Here is a 17971-nt window from a genome sequence, read left to right as displayed (position 1 = left end):
GTGTGTAATTACTAAACTGGTCCTTAACTCTAATCAGTGCACCAGATTGTATGTAAGATTTGTATCTGCCAGTGTGTGGTCGACCAGCTGGATTGGAGTGGAGTCTCCATCTTGTGGTGGCCAAAGGTAGTGCGGGCTGTGAAAGTGTGTCATGGCTGATATTATATACGGTTTTACATATATTCAAAGTTAAGTCCCCTTTATTCCCTCGTAACCCCCTGTCACGGCCGTACATGCGCGCCCTCGATTAGCTAGTCGCTGTGGGCGTGGCGTGTGAGGGATCCGTGACACACACCATACAATATTCATGATGAATTTTATTCAAGATAATGTGGCTGAATTACTAAAGAATCTAGCATGTACACCTTGAAAAGTGAAATTTTACTTTGTAAGGCTAGGTTGACACTTCAGCAGGTTTGTGGCCCGTGTTAGAGCAGGCATGGCAGTCCATTCATTTGAATTAGCTGCTGTATCTGTGTTTCTTGCAAAAAAAAAAAGGTGCCTGCACCATTTTAAAAATGCAGCTGCAGAGCAGGGGCGGACTGACAACTCATGGGGCCCCTGGGCAGTAGGGGATCATGGGGCCCCTGTGTCCTTGCCCAAACTCAAAAAAGCCTATGAAAAAGGTACCAGGAGCATCTCATGGGGCCCCCAACTGACCCCAGGTAGTGCCCGAGTTTCCAAATGGTCAGTCCGCCCCTGCTGCAGAGAAATCGTATGGTGCGATTTCCCTGTGGTTCGCACACACACAAACGTGCTGCGGGTTGAGGTGTGGGGGTGCCATTAGGAATGAATGGCAGCCCTGCGCATCTCTACAGAGCAGTGCAATGTGGCTGCAGGTGGTTATGGGTGCGGGAATTGGGGCTGCTCTGCATCCACCTGCTCAAGTGTGAACCTAGCCTAAAAGAATTTTCACGTAGCTTAGTGAATGAGGTGAAAATTCACTTTGCAAAGATTACCCAATTACATTTAAAGGAAATGTAAAAAAAAAAAAGGATTTTTGCTTGCACATGATAGGATGATAAAAGTCAGGACAACTTCCCCGCTTTTACTAAGCTAAGTAAAATTTCTCTTGCAAAATGCAAATTCACTGTTTAGAAAGAACATGCTTTACTCCTCGGTAAATCAACTCCAATGAGTAGCTGGGCTTTCAGGATTGCATGCAGGGCTGCTGTTAGAAACCACAGGGCCCCATACAGCCAACCTGACAGTCCCCCCCCAAAAAAACAGTTTACTATGCTTCAGTTATGAATGAACACAGTGAGTGATTGATACTGATCGCTTATTGTGTTCATTCAGGAAATGAAGGGCTGGCAAATGGGCCCCTACCTCCACTTTCCCTCCTGAAGGATCCTATTGTGTGCTTGCAGCTGTCAGTGGGAAGGAGAGCAGGGAAACCGGAAGCACTCTGGGGGTGAGGGCTCACAGGGGGACCTGGGTAGCTGAGGGAAACTTATGTTGTGCAGAGAGGGTGTTGGGTGCATTGGAGGGGCAGTTACTGGAACCAATCACCTGTATGGCTCTCTCTGTAGCAGCTGAAAGCCAGTGGGAAGGAGAGGAGAAGAAGCCAGCTTTCAGCTGCTGCAGAGAGATCCATACAGGGGATCGGTTCCAGTAATTGCCCCCCCACCCTGCAATTTACCCTCCCTGCCCAGATCTGATTCATCCAGCTGCCTGGGCCCCCCTGCTGGCCTGGGCCCCATACATGAAGCCTGGTGGTACTCTCTTATCCTTAGCCCTGATTGCATGTGGCATAACTTGAAAAATTGAGACAATAAAAATATAAAAATGACATCACATCTATGCACTTTGCACTTGGTAGTAAAATAAACTAAAGATCTCTTGTTTTTTGTAGTAAATGTGTATTTTTTTAAGCTTTATTAATGCTTCATATACTGTATGTATATTTGGTTTCAGTACTGTTCATTCTGTCAAAGAAGCAAATATATAATTTTGCAAGAATTTACAGGATCAACATTCAGTAATGACTACATAAATACATACTGAATTAAAAATGATTTGACAAATATAACACCACTGAGCCCTAGAAGACAAAGAAAGTGGAGCCCCCGTCACATTTTACTCTTGAGCTAAACACAGTTGATGCCAACAGTTGGACAGCATGGCTCACATCAAGTTCCAGTCACTCATTTTGACTCATTTAATACTTTTCAGAATTGATTTTTAATAAAGTCAACAGTTGGAAGAATTGAGAGATACGTGCTCTATTATATAATTTCTTATTACAATACTGAGCTGAAAGCCTGAGATTGTGCAATACTGTGAGTAATTGTAAGACACTTTTAATACAGTTAAAATCATGTAATCATTACTTGCTGGGCAGTGTAGTTGTTGTGCTGATCCTGATATTGTTCATGTGTCTTGTGGTCCCTGCAGTATAACAGACAGAGTGGAGCTGCGGAAGAAGTTGAGCTGTAAATCCTTTCAGTGGTATCTCCAAAATGTCTACCCTGAGCTAAAGTAAGTAAATCAAGAAAGTAAGACCAAAATTTCATTTTGGGGTATTAATAGAGGTTCTTTATGACATAACATTCTTACCTTATGTCTTTGGAAATGTGGTTGTCTGTGATAGGTCTCCTTAGAGCTCCATCAAATCCTAGAACAAAAAAAAAAAAAAATCACTGGCCACATTATTAGATAAACTGTTATAGTACCGGATTGGACTCCCATTTGCCTTCAGAACTGTCTTAATTCTTTGTGGCATAAATTCAACAAGGTGTTGGAAACATTCCTCAGAGATTTTGGTCCATGTTGACATGAGCTACTGTTGCCTTTCTATCATCTCGAACTGATGATTCTGCCCATTCTCCTCTGACCTCTGACATCAACTGCCACTCATTGGATATTGTCTCTTTTTCGGACCATTCAGTGTAAACCCTAAAGATGGTTGCGCATGCAAATCCCAGTAGATAAGTAGTTTTTTTAAATCCTCAGACCTGCCTGTCTAGCACCAACAATCATGCACATGTCATGTGATTAGCTGTGACCAAATCACAGCTAAGCACACAAAAAAAAAAAACCCTGAATGAATCGATGTCATTCAGGTAAATAATTTTTTAAATTTTTTCATTTTCCGAAAAATTATGACAAATAAAATACAACTTCAAAAAACTCGCCATTCCTCTTATGAAGTATGTCGGACTGTCTACTCTGCAAAAAGGGGTCATTTGGGGATATCTGTACTATTCTGACTTTCTTGGACCTCAAGAAATTAGATTGGTTGTCAGTACTTCAGGATTGATCAATTTTCAGATCTATACCATAGTTTGTGAACTCTATAACTTTCCTACAAACTAAATAAAACATCCTAATTTGGGTTATTTTCACCAAAGACATGGAGCAGAATACATCTTGGCCTAAATTTATGAAGAACAATTATTTATTTGTAAACGTTTATAACAGAAACAAAGAAAAACGTGTTTTTTTTTCAAAATTTTTGGTCTTTTTTTTGTTAATTTAGCAAAAAATAAAAACCCCAGCAGTGATTAAATACCACCAACAGAAAACTCTAGTTGCGTGAAGAAAATGATAAAATTTTAGTTTGGGTACAATGTTGTATGACCGCGCAATTGTCATTCAAAGTGTGAGAGCGCTGAAACCTGGAAAATGGCCTGGGCAGGAAGGTGTAAAATTGCCCGGTATTGAAATGGTTAAGATCAGTTCCACTTTAAAACACAAGGCAGCCTTTCATAGGGCTAAAACCAAAGGGGTGACTAATAAGTTAAATATGTAAACTTGGCTGCTCATTTATCACTATAAATCGGCATTTCTCAACCTTTTTTACCCCAGAGGAACTCTTGAAATAATTTTCAGTGTACCCCCGGTATGATTAGTCCATCAGGGGTCATTGGCATGCCTCCTTACATTGGTGGTGGTGAGTGGGAAGAATTATGGGAGTGGCCTGAATGACATTTTTGCAATCGTGAAGTTGACTTTACCAAGTGGTGTTGACCTAGAACTATGCAAGTACCATCAGATGGTAGGTTAGTTAGCCACAGCTCAAGGAACCATTAGCCTCCCCTGGAGGAACCCTAGAGCTCCATGGAACCCTGATTGAGAATAACTACTCTTAGTTATGTAGCTTTCTCATTCAGCCATTGAGATGATAAATATATGAGGCTAGGTTGACTTCCCTTTTTCAGTAGCTATAACCTACTAGGAGATCAAAGAGCAGATAGAACACAAACAGGGATTAGATGGAAAAATAATGATTCATCCTGTACAGTGTGATTTAAGCATGTAACTGGTAAATAAAAGGGTGGGAAATGATTGTTCGGTTCCCTGGCCTAACTGGTCTAGACGCACCATCTTCTCCATCTCCTGTAGGCGCTCTTCAGCTTACTGCACAAACATTTGCTAAGATGATAAACTGTCTCTGGGGTCATAAATGCTATTGCAGCTTTTTTTTCTTTGTAAATGTACCACCCTCCTAGTCAGCTAGGGGGAGCTTGACCTCAATTGTTAGCTAGGAGGGCTGAGTAGCAGCCTGGGTGTGAGAGTTAACTGGAGTCAAACTTTGGTCAGAGCTGAGAGGCTCTGCAGACCAGCCCTCTGGAATTTCCCCCTGCCCTAGAACTTTGGAGAAAGGTCTAGAAGCAGTGGGTGGATCTGAGGAGTTGCTGTGATCATACGTTTGAGGGACCCTGACCAATCCCCAACAGGGGGCTTGGCAAGGGTCCAGGGCAACCCTTAAAAGTGATTGAGCCTGCTCAGCTGCAGGAGAGTTTGAGTGGAAGATAGAGAGAATGTGAGAGTGATTGAGCCTGCTCAGCTGCAGGAGAATTCGAGGGGAAGACAGAGAGAGAATTTGAGGCTGAAGGCAGGAGCCTGAGAGGGGGGCCCAGATGGAGAGTGGGGCTCACCTACAGGCAGTAGAGCTGAGAAGGATGAAAACTCAGGATGAAAACGCAACAGTTTTGTTCCTTTTGGGATAAAAGTTTTACATAAATAAATAAAACCTTACCATTGTAAGTACCACTGTCAGTGGTAAATGGTTTGTCTCATCCCTCTAAATCTTACATCTACAGGACAGCTTGTTCTGTTGAAAAACTACAGACTTGCTGGCTGGATCACCAGGTGAAAATAAAGGAAAGAAAGCCTAAATAGCAGCCACCAGCCACACAGGAGAAGGTCTGAGTGAGTAGACCTGCACCCTCTGGGCTAGATAGGGAAACCACTCTAGTGGGAAACCAGATTTGCCACCTACTAAGCAGCCTAATGTCTTAATTTGACAGGCACCGGATCCCCTGCTCAGGGATTCCTCCAGACAGCTGGGTAAAGAAGAGGAGTTTATCTGGGTTCTCGGGTGGTACTACAAGAGATGCTGGCTAGCTCTACAAAAGAGACTGCATTGCAGCAGACTTGTAAATAGTTCCAGGAAGTTGTCCTCAGTTCATTGGTTCCATTGGGTATCCCATATGCACTCCCCCCTGCTCCATATAAGGCTCCTTTTCACTATCGTTCTTCCAATGCTTGAAGAAGGAGCGCACCAGTCCACATTGGACCCCACACATGCTCAGAAATGCGTTGCATGCCTATGATGTCAGACGCCAACGCCGCCCCTCCTAACTTTCCAGTGACCTGCCAGGCTTTACAACTAGGCGCTCCTCCATCTCTCCAATGCTCTCCATCCCTCCAGCGTTCCCTGCTGACCAGCCGGCATACTCTCTCACTGTGGTTCCATTATCTGGCGACAAGGCGCTCTGCACGCTTAAGCCTTATGAGCCTGTTTGTCATTTCCAATATGTGAGTTGTTAATCTTACTGTTTTAAGCATTAAAATTAATAAACAGTCTACACTTAGAGGCGCTGTGTTTCTCTCCTTGTTTCTACATAAAAAACAAGCTCAAGGACTGATGACTGACTCCTGCATGCAAGTCTGGAAAATGCGTGTTGCCTGGCTTTGCAGGACTATAGGGGGACCCAAATACTCAGCAACTCCTAAGGGGGGTAGTGCTACATATCTAAAGGGCAAAATTGGTGACATGTATGAATTCTAGGATTGTTTGATCTGCAGTTTTTCCATACACGTTTTATTCTTAAATACGTTAAAACGTATCATTCTCCATGCAGGATCCCAGAGAAGGAAGTGATCAATGGGATAATAAAGCAGGGAGCAAACTGCCTGGAGTCTCAGGGACCAGATACAGCAGGGAATATTCTGGCTGGTGTGGGAGTCTGCAAGGGAACTGCAAGCAATGCATTGGCTGCACAGGTAACAGAAAAATAACTTGTCTATCCTTGCTAAAAAGTGTTTCATATGATGTCACCTTAGTAATGCAATGAAATTACTGAAGATCCAAGACTACTTTAACAAAGAGACAAAAAAGGGACATTTTACCCTGGGGCCACCAATAGATATGCAAGTATTAAACTGGAGAAGATCTAAAAGTGGTAATGTTTTAATCCATAAAGTGGCATTAAACTCAAAATTAAAAATGAAATATACAGTATAGCAGCTTGTCAATCATTAGATGAGATGGTTGCATTAGTTTTCTTTAGTCTTTTTTCCCATCTGTTTTCACCTGGTGATCTGCTCAGTAATACACCTCCTGTATTAGGCTCCATGCACACTGGCTTAAAAAACACTGCTCCTGGAGTTTAGCGTTTTGCCTGTAGAAGCGACTAAGGTTATCCTATGTGTTCATGAACATTAGTTAGTCTAGGGGCATTTTTTAAGCTCAGCATTTAGAGGCAGAAAAAAAAACCCCTTCTGTTTTGTGTTTTTGAGCAGAAAAATAACCCGCTAAAGGCTCCTAAATGCTAGTACAAAAAAAGTTCAAAAGTAGCGTTTTTTTTTTACTGCCAACAGCACTGTCATTTTTGTAAGTCAGTGTGCATGGAGCCTTAGAGTGCTTCCACTTTGGATGAAGGAGCACGGGGAGAACCCACTGTAAGTCTGGGGGGAGAGTAGTGCAGATTTAGCTACACTAACAACTAAACTCAAGCTAGCACTTTTAAGCAGTTACAATAAACAGTTTCGTTCCTTTTGGGATAAAAGTTTTACACAAATAAATAAAACCTTACCGTTGTAAGTACCACTGTCAGTGGTAAATGGTTTGTCTCATCCCTCTAAATCCTACATCTACAGGACAGCTTGTTCTGTTGAAAAACTACAGACTTGCTGGCTGGGTCACCAGGTGAAAATAAAGGATAGAAAGCCTAAAAACAAAAACTTATGCAGTCATCACATTTAAGAGTTGATAAGCTGCAAAACAATAAATATTTGCTTTGGGGTTTAATATTCCTTTAAACAGGTTGATGTTGCCTAAATATCACTATTTGTAAAGGAGTATCCTGCTGTAAATTTAGAGATTACTGTTACACAGAGATTTTTGGAAAATATAATGATCGCTAAACACTTCCCTAAAAAGTTTTTAATCTGTAGCCAGCTATACTTATAGTGGATAGATAAGGCTCTCTGAAGACATCACGCTGCCTTGGACACACTGGAGTAACTTGGACACACTGTTTTGTACAAGCTCCACCCCTTGGGTCATGTGATTATTTTAGTAAAATGAATGCTAGAATGTGTTTTTAGAATCTACTTTTCTACTATACAGACTACCATATAAGAGACAGGAGAGGTGATTTCCTGAATCTTGACTAAAGACAGAGCCTTCTGATGCCTTTTAACATCCCATTGTAGTTCTGTAGCTGAATTTGATCACAAATGTCCAAAGTTGGCCATAAAAGGGAGAGAAAAAAGGAAAAACGTATTACAATTTGCAAATGTTCAGACATATTGCCCTAATCCTACCCTGTTGCCCTAAGCACTGTCCATGCATGCAATTATGATAAAAGCAGAAATTAGGTTTTTCAGTTTGTTGAGGACACTGATTAATGATTTGAAGTCTCCAGTAGTGAGATTTCTCTGCAGCAGATTGTACCACTTCCATAAATCACAATGAATGTGTCATTCTCTCGGGACTATACACAAATAATTGGTGAATAAAGCTCCCAGTGGTGTGTTTAGGTTTCGTGCTGCCCTACGCAACACAATAATTGGCTTCCCCCCCACGGAGAGACCCTGACACCGACCAACACCCCCCTCCCCCACGAAGAGAGCCTTACATTAACCAACAGCACCCCACCCAAAAGAGCCTTCCACTACCACTGCCCCCCATACACTGGCCAACCCCCCCAACCTGGCGACAGAGAGAAGACACTGACCTTCACAGCTCCAGACATCCTCTGGAACAAGAGTCGGGCTTTGCATACACCATCAAGCAGCCCGCAGCCTCTCTTGGATCCCAGCTGGTCCCCATGCTGCGCATGTCCCTTCTTCCATCCCTTCTTCCAGAGGACGGCACTGCCCCCCTGAAAAATGCCACTGCCCCTTTGAAAAATGCTACCCTAGGCAAATGCCTTGTTTGCTTTGTGGTAAATACACCCCTGATAGTAAACATACTCATTGACTATACAATTTTAGAAATTTTATATTTTTCAGTATGTGGCCAATGATATTTGGATAAAAAAAAATGTTTTTCCTGGTAGTCTGTGTGCTGAAAATATATTTTTGGCACATTAACAGTGGTACTGTATTACTGTAGCTGGATAATAGAGGATTCATGTTACAGTAGGAGGCATTTTGCATTACTTGCGTTTATGTAATAGCAATTTAATAATTAACCCTTGTTTCCACAGGGGTACTTAAGCATACTGATGCGCGGAGGGCCACGTTTATCCGCTCAGGACACATAGGTGCTTGCTCTGTGGGCACTCAGCAGGGGACAGGGGGGGAAGGGCCAGGAACACCAGCAGGGACCTGAGAAGAGGAGGATCAGGGCTGCTCCATGCAAATCCACTGCAAAGAGTAGGTAAGTATAACATGCTTGTAAGGAGGGGTGCAAGTAAATTCCACAGGGAGAGGAGAAGGTGTTAGTGTAGTTAAAATAAAGTATATCTAGACCCAACAACAAAAAAATGTACATATTGCAGCCATGGGTGTAACCACAGATCATACATCCCACCCATATGCCCAGCAGCCTCCCTCTGTGGCGCCATGTCAGCTAAAAATACTGACCTTAACATATAGGGTAGCTCTATCATAGACTCTCTGATCCACATCTTCAACCTCTCCCTCTCAACTGGCATCTTTCCCTCTGAGAAAGGGAGTTCGACTCCCGAAACGCATTAGCATTTTCCACCAGAGGACCCCCCGCCGGTTGGGACAGTCCACTTTGGCCTTCTGTTTCTGTTTTTAGAACCTTTTGGTTTGTGAGTATGCATTTGTCATTTCATTATAATAAATTCTTTTATATGCACGAGGAGAGTGTGCCCTGTTTTTCTCTTGTTTGCTAGTATCAAGATTCCCCAATTTTTAGAGGGCTGTACCACAGTGAGTGACATATTCCGTGTTCCTGTGTAGCATGAAGATTTGAGAGCTGATTTTGGTACATGATTTCACCTTTCCTTCCCTGCTCAAACATGCACTGGTTACCCCTATACTTAAAAAACCCTTGCTGGACCCCACCTATTTGAATAACTTAAGGCCCATCTCCCTGCTTCCGTTTGCCTCCAAGCTTTTTGAGCGCCTTGTCCACAACCGTATGAGTTGCCACCTACAGTCTGACGTCCGCCCACAACATTCCTCTGAAACTGCCCTACTAAAAGTCAATAATAACCTACTAACTGCTAAAACCAATGGCCATTACTCTATACTCATACTCTTAGACCTTTCCGCTGCCTTTGACACAGTTGACCTCAGTAAACTCCACTCCCTTGGCCTCCATGACTGCTTTTTCCTGGTTCTCCTCTTACCTTTCTTAGCGCACTTTCAGCGTCACATACACCAACTTTTCCGCTTGTCTTCCTGTTTGGGTACCCCAAGGCTTTGTCCTTGAGCCCCTGCTTTTCTCTCTACACCTCCTTGGGCCAATTGTTAACCTCCCATGGCTTCCAATACCAACTCTACGCTGAGGACACCCAGATCTATTTCTCCACTCCCCAGCTCACCCCCTCAATCTCCTCACGTATCACAAACCTACTGAGCGACATATTAGTATGGATGTCACACCACTTCTTCAAACTCAATCTTTCTAAAACCGAGCTTGTAATATTTCCTCCTCCTCGATCTCCTGCTCATGACTTCACCATTAAGATCAACAGCACAACCATTGGAGGGACCCCATATGCCAGGGTGCTAAGTGTAATCCTAGACTATAACCTCTCCTTCGGGCCCCACATCCAATCACTGACTAAATCCTGCCGCCTAAACCTCTGCAACATTTTCAGAATTCACCCCTTCCTGACTAACGAGACCACAAAACAACTTACCCAAGCCTTGATTTTATCCCGCCTTGATTACTGCAACTCCCTCCTCACTGGCCTACCTTTACACAGGCTACCCTCCCCTCAGTCTATTTTGAATACTGCTGCTAGACTTTTACACCTTACCAACTGATCAGCGACTGACTTCCATTAGCCCAACATATAAAATTCAAAATACTAGTCACAACGTACAAAGCCATCCACAACACTGCTCCTAGTACATCACCAACCTCATCCGCAGATATCGCCCAAATCATCAGCTCCGCTCCTCCCAAGACATCTTGCTCTCTAACTCCCTTGTCACCTCCTCCCATGCCGTGCTCCAGGACTTCTCCAGAACCTCCCTCTTTCTCTGGAACTCCCTACCACCCCGCTATGTCTGGACAGCCCCCACCCTGTCCGCCTTTAGGTGATCTTTGAAAACTCATTCAGGGGAGCCTACCGCACCTCCACCTAAGAACTGTACTTGAATCACCTCCACCAGATCATCCCCAGCATCACCTTTTGTATCACCTCCCCTTCCTCTAGATTGTAAGCTCCATGAGCCGGGCCTTCCTATTCCTTCTGTATTGAACTGTATTGTAATTGTACTGTCTCCCTTATATTGTAGAGCACTGTGTAAACTGCCGGCACTATATAAATCCTGTATAATAATAATAATATAGTATGTCAAAAATCATTATTTATTTATTACAGGTGTTCACTTAGTGCCAACAATTTACACAGAGCTTTACACACTGTACATTCAAGGAATTTACAGGCTGAGGCCATTATCTCACATTCATACATATACACACACATATACTAGGGCCAGTTTCATCACAAGCCAATTAACCTAGTGTGTCTTTGAAATATGGCTGAAAACCAGTGTACCCAGAGGAAACAAAAGCAAGCTCATGGAGAACATGCAAACTCCATATAGATAGGAAGTCAGGGAAGAGGACTGAAGCAGTACAGGGAACTAACCTTTAACCTTCATTTTTAACCCCTTGACGTCGATCGCATGCAAATATGTGGCCTTTCGGCATCTGGACCTTGACGCTGAGTGGCCGCATATTTGTGTGCAATTAAAAAATACATATATGCTGAGAGCGCGCGCTGTGCGTGCTCCCAGCACATATGTCCGCTACTTCTGGAAAGGTCCCGATCTCCCCTTTCGATCGGGAACTTTTCCGATCATGTCATGGCCGTGACGGCGAATCATGGTGTTCACGTGACCCTAAAACCCCGCCCTGCCTCCTTGCTTCTTCAACTCTTGAAGGGCCGAGAGGCACCGGCGCCAAGAGGTTAAACATTTCAGGACAACACAAGAGTTGTAGTAGCAATATTAAAAATTAAATTCACAGCATTGTGTGTTTTGACATAAATGTTAATTGTTCTTAAATCCTCAAACTTCCTAAAACTGTGGCTTTTTTGCAGAGCTATAAACCTCAACTGTACTAAATTATAATCACCTGTGCTCAGGACACACAAATCAACAGTGCACACCCAATAATTACAAATGTGAAAGGCTGCTGCTTCTATAAGGTGCAACCTTCTCAAAATTAACAACACACAAATAAGAAGCGTTGCCCAAATAACTGATGTAATAACATAAATCATAAACTTAAATACAATAGATAATAATAATCCATGATGTGAAATAAAAGTACTTAAAGTGAAATCATTAAGTGCAGATGCTCCTTTAGCAACTAATAAGTGATAAGTGCTCTGTGCTCCCCGCCTGAGTGCCCCCTAACTCATCAACTTATGGTGAAGTAAGAGTCATTTACGCTTTGGTGGGGCATGCACAGTTATGCTGGATCTTGTAGTCCTCCTGATTTAAATGATACTTGTCATCCTCAGTGATCCAGATATGGTGCCGATATTTAGTATATGCATATAGGGAATGGAAAGAGGCATACGAATAGTGTAATTCCATTTATTAATTAAACGCAAACACACTTATATTGCACTCACATGTTTCCAGAGAAAAAAAACATGAATCGCCGGCTATACAGTTGTATATCGCTTGTGCTCTCCAAACACCAGTGCTAGCGTCACCACGGTCCGTAACCAATGTGTTTCGCCCCTCCCACTGGGAGTCCTCAGAACCGTAGGTCCATGGTGATAGGTGAATCCATTTATATGCTACAGCTCCGCCTACTACACCTGGCCTTCACATTATTTGGTCGGATGTGTAGCGTCAGCCATCTTAGTACTCCCAACAGGTAAACGGAAGTCGCTGGGTACTGGTTACTTGTCCTCCGCCATCTTGGTACACTCCTGGATGTACACCTCAATGCCTACGCTACCTTACTAGGCTAAACTGGGAACAGAAACCTCCTAAATAATACATTACCATAACTAACTCACTATATACTTAATATAAGTATAACTAGACTGTCTTAGATATAAAGTAAAGGATAGCAAAAGAATATAAGTTAATACATATATACATAATAGGAATGTGAGGTGAGGAACACCATGGATCCCCGTACTGGTGATCCACATCATGGATTGTTTGTATTTATTGTATTTAAGTTTATGATTTATGTTATTGCATCAGTTATTCGGGCAGCACTTCTTATTTGTGTGTTGTATAAATCTCAACTGTCTTATCAGTTTTTATCTGAAGAGACACTCTGGGATTTTTACAGCCTAAAGGAACTGCATTAGGCATAAAGGGTTAATTTCAATGCTGGTAAGGATGACCAGAATCTCTGAGGACAATAAACATACACCACTAAGACAGCGGAATAAATTCTCCTAACTGCATAGCTTGCTAAGGGGGATCTGTGACTAGAACAATGATCCTGAAGATTCCTATTGTGTGTCTGACATTAACACTTCCTGACTCAGTGTCAACAGCAACTCCCCCAACCCTTAACTCTACAGATTTCCTATATTTAATTGTCTCAATAGTCTCCCCCAAGACCCCATGGCAGCCATGTGGGCTGCTATGGCTATAGCGGTGCCACTGGTTGCGGCTTCCTTGTTCTTAGATATACATTATTTGTTTTTCAGATGTTTTGTCCTTTATTTTTAGCAGTAATCCTGTCAGTAACACTAACCCTGTCCAAGGGTGACAACCCTCATTTACTGTGTTGTATCTTTGGCAAGGCAGCATTGTCATCTAAAGCAGGGTATACACAGACAGGTTTTTTTACATTCAACCAGTGGGTTGGACAAAAAAAAAACTGCCAGATCTCCGAATTCATGCAAGTGATGAGGATGCAGGGAGCTCCCTTGCCGTTTTATTGTATTCTGATAGCAGGGACTCCCCCCTTCAGGATACACTGCCATTGGCTGCAAGAGCTGATCAAATGCTGGTTTTCTAATAGGACCATTTGACAGAAGAAGTCTAACGACCAGCTTCTGTTCAACCGCTTTCTGCTGGCCTATAGCAGAAATACTGCTACAGGGCGGCAGGGCTGCGCAAAATCACGTATATATTTGTGATTTTGCATTTCCGGGTAGGGGGGCACACACGGCCTACCTGTGCTTCCATTGGCGGCCTCAGCTGCCGGTCACCGGATCCAAGCCAGTGATTCCCCGCCGGCACCTGGCGATCGCAGAGTGTCACTGATGGGGGAGAGGTCTGTATGTACACAACACAGATCTCACCCATCATCTCCTGCACATTGCTTTGTATTGCTCTGCATAATGAAAGCAATGTGCTGACACAGTAAAGCACACACACAGCACACTGTAAAACAGCACAGTTAACCCTTTGATCACCCCAGATGTTAACCCCTTCCTGCCCAGTGCCATTAGTACAGTGTCAGTGCTTTTTATTAGCACTGATCACTGTATTAGTGTCACTGGGGATGTCAGTGACAGTCAGTTCTCCCCAGTATCAGAATGCCCGCCACAGTCCCGCTATAAGTCGCTGATCGCCGCCATTTCTAGTTAAAAAAAACAATTCCAGTATATACAGTTGTGTTCCAAATAATAGCAGTGTGTTGAAAAAAGTGAATAAAGCTAAAAATCGTTCTAATAGCTTTTATTTCCATACACACAAATGCATTGGGAACACTACACATTCTATTCCATATCAAAACATGAAGAAAAATATATCAAATTTGTGTTGTTCTTCCAAAAAAATTGAAGAAAAGTGAATATTAGACTGTTCAAAAAAATAGCAGTGTTTGTATTCTTCTTTACAAACTCAAACATTCACTATATAAACTGAAAAATGTTTGAAGATTTTGTTTTCCTTTGAATCACTTAATGAATATTTCATTGTATAAGCACTGTTTCTGAGAACTGCTGTACATCTGTGTTGCATGGAGTCAACCAACTTCTGGCCCCTGTGAACAGGTATTCCAGCCCAGGATGATTGGACTACATTCCACAGTTCTTCTCTATTTCTTGGTTTTGCCTCAGAAACGGCATTTTTGATGTCACCCCACAAGTTTTCTATTGGATTAAGATCCGGGGATTGGGCTGGCCACTCCATAACGTCAATCTTGTTAATCTGGAACCAAGATGTTGCACGTTTACTGGTGTGTTTGGGGTCGTTGTCTTGTTGGAACACCCATTTCAAGGGTATTTCCTCTTCAGCATAAGGCAGCATGACCAATTCAAGTATTCTGATGTATTCAAACTGATCCATGATCCCTGGTATGCGATAAATAGGCCCAACACCGTAGTATGAGAAACATCCCCATATCATGATGCTTGAGCAACCATGCTTCACTGTCTTCACAGTGTACTGTGGCTTGAATTCAGTGTTTGGGGGTCGTCTGACAATCTCCGGCCACTAGACCCAAAAAGAACAATCTTACTTTCATCAGTCCACAAAATGTTGCGCCATTTCTCTTTAGGGCAGTCAATGTGCTCTTTGGCAAATTGTAACCTCTTCAGCACGTCTTTTTTTCAACAGTGGGACTTTGCGGGGGCTTCTTGCAGATAGCTTGGCTTCACATAGGCGTCTTCTAATTGTAACAGTACTCACAGGGAACTTTACACCTTCTTTGATCTTCCTGGAGCTGATTGTTGGCTGAGTCCTTGCCATTTTGGCTATTCTTCTATCCATTCGAATGGTAGTTTTTTGCTTTCTTCCACGTCTTTCAGGTTTTGGTTGCCATTTTAAAGCATTTGCGATTATTTTAGCTGAGCAGCCTATCATTTTTTGCACTTCTTTATATGTTTTTCCCTCTCCAATCAACTTTTTAATCAAGGTACGCTGTTCTTCTGAACAATGTCTGGAACGACCCATTTTCCTCAGAATTTCAGAGAGAAATGCACTGTAACCAGCATGTACAACATTTGCTGCCTTCCTTCCTTAAATAAGGGCAATAATTGCCACCTGTTTTTCAAAGAATGAATGACCTCACTAATAGAACTCCACACTGCTATTATTTTGAACATGCCCCTTTCAAATAGTGATTCAATTACACAGAATCAGCAGCATGCATGTCATGACTGTTGGGTCTGTTGGATTTCTATTACTATACTACAACTGCTAGTAAATTATTTGCCATGTAGAAATATAATTTCTACCAAAAACAGTGATTGATCAGGTTAGTGATGTCTGACTGCTATTATTTTGAACACAACTGTATATCACCATTTGTAGGCACTATAACTTTCACGTAAACCAATTAATTTACAGATATTTGGATTTTTTTTAACAAAGACATGTAGCAGAATACATTTTGGACTTAATTTAGGACGAATTTAGATTTTTAGATTTTTTTAATGTTTAATAGCAGATATATAAATGTTTAATAGCAAAAACTCAAAAATATTGTTTTTTTCCCAAAATTGTCGGTCTTTTTATTGTTTATAGCGGAAAACAAATTAAAAATGCACAGGCTGCTCTCTCCTGTTGTGGTTTACAGAACAACTCCTCCTCTCCTCCATTATGTTGGGCGGATGTGTAATTTAGTTCACAGAAGTGAGTTCGGCAGGGCTGATAAGTAACACTACTTGAGATTTCAGGGTGGTAGAGGCAGAGTATACAGGACGTTGGGAGCTCTCTGGATTTCTGGTAGTATCAATGGGTATTTGTCTGTACATATTAAACAGATGATACAAAACACATTGTATATTTAACAGCCCAAAGGGGAGCAAAAAAAGAGAATATCATTGTCAGGGTTTACCTTAAATTCACTGTCCACAATGGATTATCAAAGGGCAATGCACCATGCTGTAATTCGGATACCGCCTCTTTGAAGTTATCTGGGTCATCTGCTGCTGACGCTCCAAGTATCTGGTATAAGAAAGTGTTTCTTTGAAATTGTATTCTAGACAAAGCTAATTTTACCAGGTCATCGGAGTTCAGTATTTGTCTTCAGGGTAGCTGAGCAATACAGAATGTATCTGTCTGTTCAAGGCTATTTGGAGATTGCAGTGGCCATAAATAAATAGGGAATTGACCTGTTGACTCAAGTGTATCCAGACATCCTCATACACAGACAGTTGCACTCCTTATAATTTCTATGTAACCATATAAGCAACAAAAGCTCTGCTCAGTTTATCCAGCAGAAACTGGAGCAATAAAGTAGAATACAGAAATGTGCTTATGTTCAAACTTCTAGAATTGTGGCGATGATAACTTGGTAGCAGGAATGGGGTTAAAGGGAATTATAAGGGCATCATCATTTGCACATACCCAAGGCAACACAAATGAAATAAGGTCATGGCTAAGAGACCTCTCCTGTGTTCTTTGCATCAGTACACTGATATCTTACAGCAACTCGGCTGATAGAGATGAAAATAGCATAGAGCTGTCATAACCTCCATTGCATTACCCCTTCCCCTGTCTTGTCAACAATAGTACTGTAAATCCTAGACAATCTGAATGAAATAAAGCTATGCTAACATGGTTCAAATAATCGTAAGAATGTCTATTTCCCCTCAATGCAATATAAGGTTTTGAGTAGAGAAAAACAAACAGAGGGCGCACCGGCCTAGTGCATTACCTTAAAAAATGTATTTATTGAATTCATCCATGGAGGGGGCAAGTCCTCGAAACGCGTCACCCTGTTGGAGGTCCAGAGTTCCCATTACAGTCAGACACGTGGTGCGCATTGGACAGAGCTGTTCTTTCATGATGTGCCTTTGACTGTATTGTCATTTTGTGAGTACAATACCTACTTTTATCATTCAACAAATACATTTTTTAAGGTAATGCACTAGGCCGTTGCGCCCTCTGTTTGTTTTTCTCTACTCAGTATATTTGGACTTCCTCAGTCATTTGAGGGCAGCAAGGCGTGCATATCCCAAGACATTTGTGATGTGGTCCTATCTATACAGTGTCCATCCCTAAGCGTAGGCGTATCTGGGTTTGCCGTTTCTTTACTGATATAAGGTTTTATTTCATATTAAATGTATGTATAATAATAATATGGCTGTATCACCAATGAAAAATGCATACTGTAGATTCAGTCAATACGTGGTCTGGCTATGGGGTCAGCAACACTAATCAGCTAATGTGTAGTTTATCTCTAATAAGATGTTGTAATATGACATACTACACAGAAGAGTGTTATGTTGGTAAGATAGTATTTTTCACTCTGAACAGATGACATATTATCTCTCCATTACACTGAATCATATCTTGGCTTGGCAGAATTTACTAATAAATCTACATTGAGCTGATGAGCTGTTTGGCATCCCACGTGAGTTTAACCACTTGCCTACCAGGCACTTTTACCCCCTCCTGCCTAGGCCAATTTTTACCTTCAGCG

The 17971-nt window shown here is 42.1% G+C and overlaps 1 protein-coding gene across 1 annotated transcript in view; it reads left to right on the top strand.

The window, feature by feature from the left end:
* Positions 1-17971, top strand: part of GALNT16 (polypeptide N-acetylgalactosaminyltransferase 16) — a 206571-nt gene that overhangs the window by 176705 nt on the left and 11895 nt on the right. The window contains exons 12-13 of the mRNA XM_089671333.1: positions 2398-2481; positions 6093-6234. Coding sequence (XP_089527459.1) covers positions 2398-2481; positions 6093-6234 — 226 coding nt within the window. The remainder of the gene's footprint in view (positions 1-2397; positions 2482-6092; positions 6235-17971) is intronic.

Source organism: Staurois parvus, unplaced genomic scaffold (assembly GCF_062004578.1).
Source record: "Staurois parvus isolate SC_StPar_1 unplaced genomic scaffold, SC_StPar_1.0 ptg000104l, whole genome shotgun sequence".
In the NCBI taxonomy this organism is placed as follows: domain Eukaryota; kingdom Metazoa; phylum Chordata; class Amphibia; order Anura; family Ranidae; genus Staurois; species Staurois parvus.
Note: the sequence above shows the minus strand (reverse complement) of the source record. Positions and strands in the feature narration are given on the sequence as shown.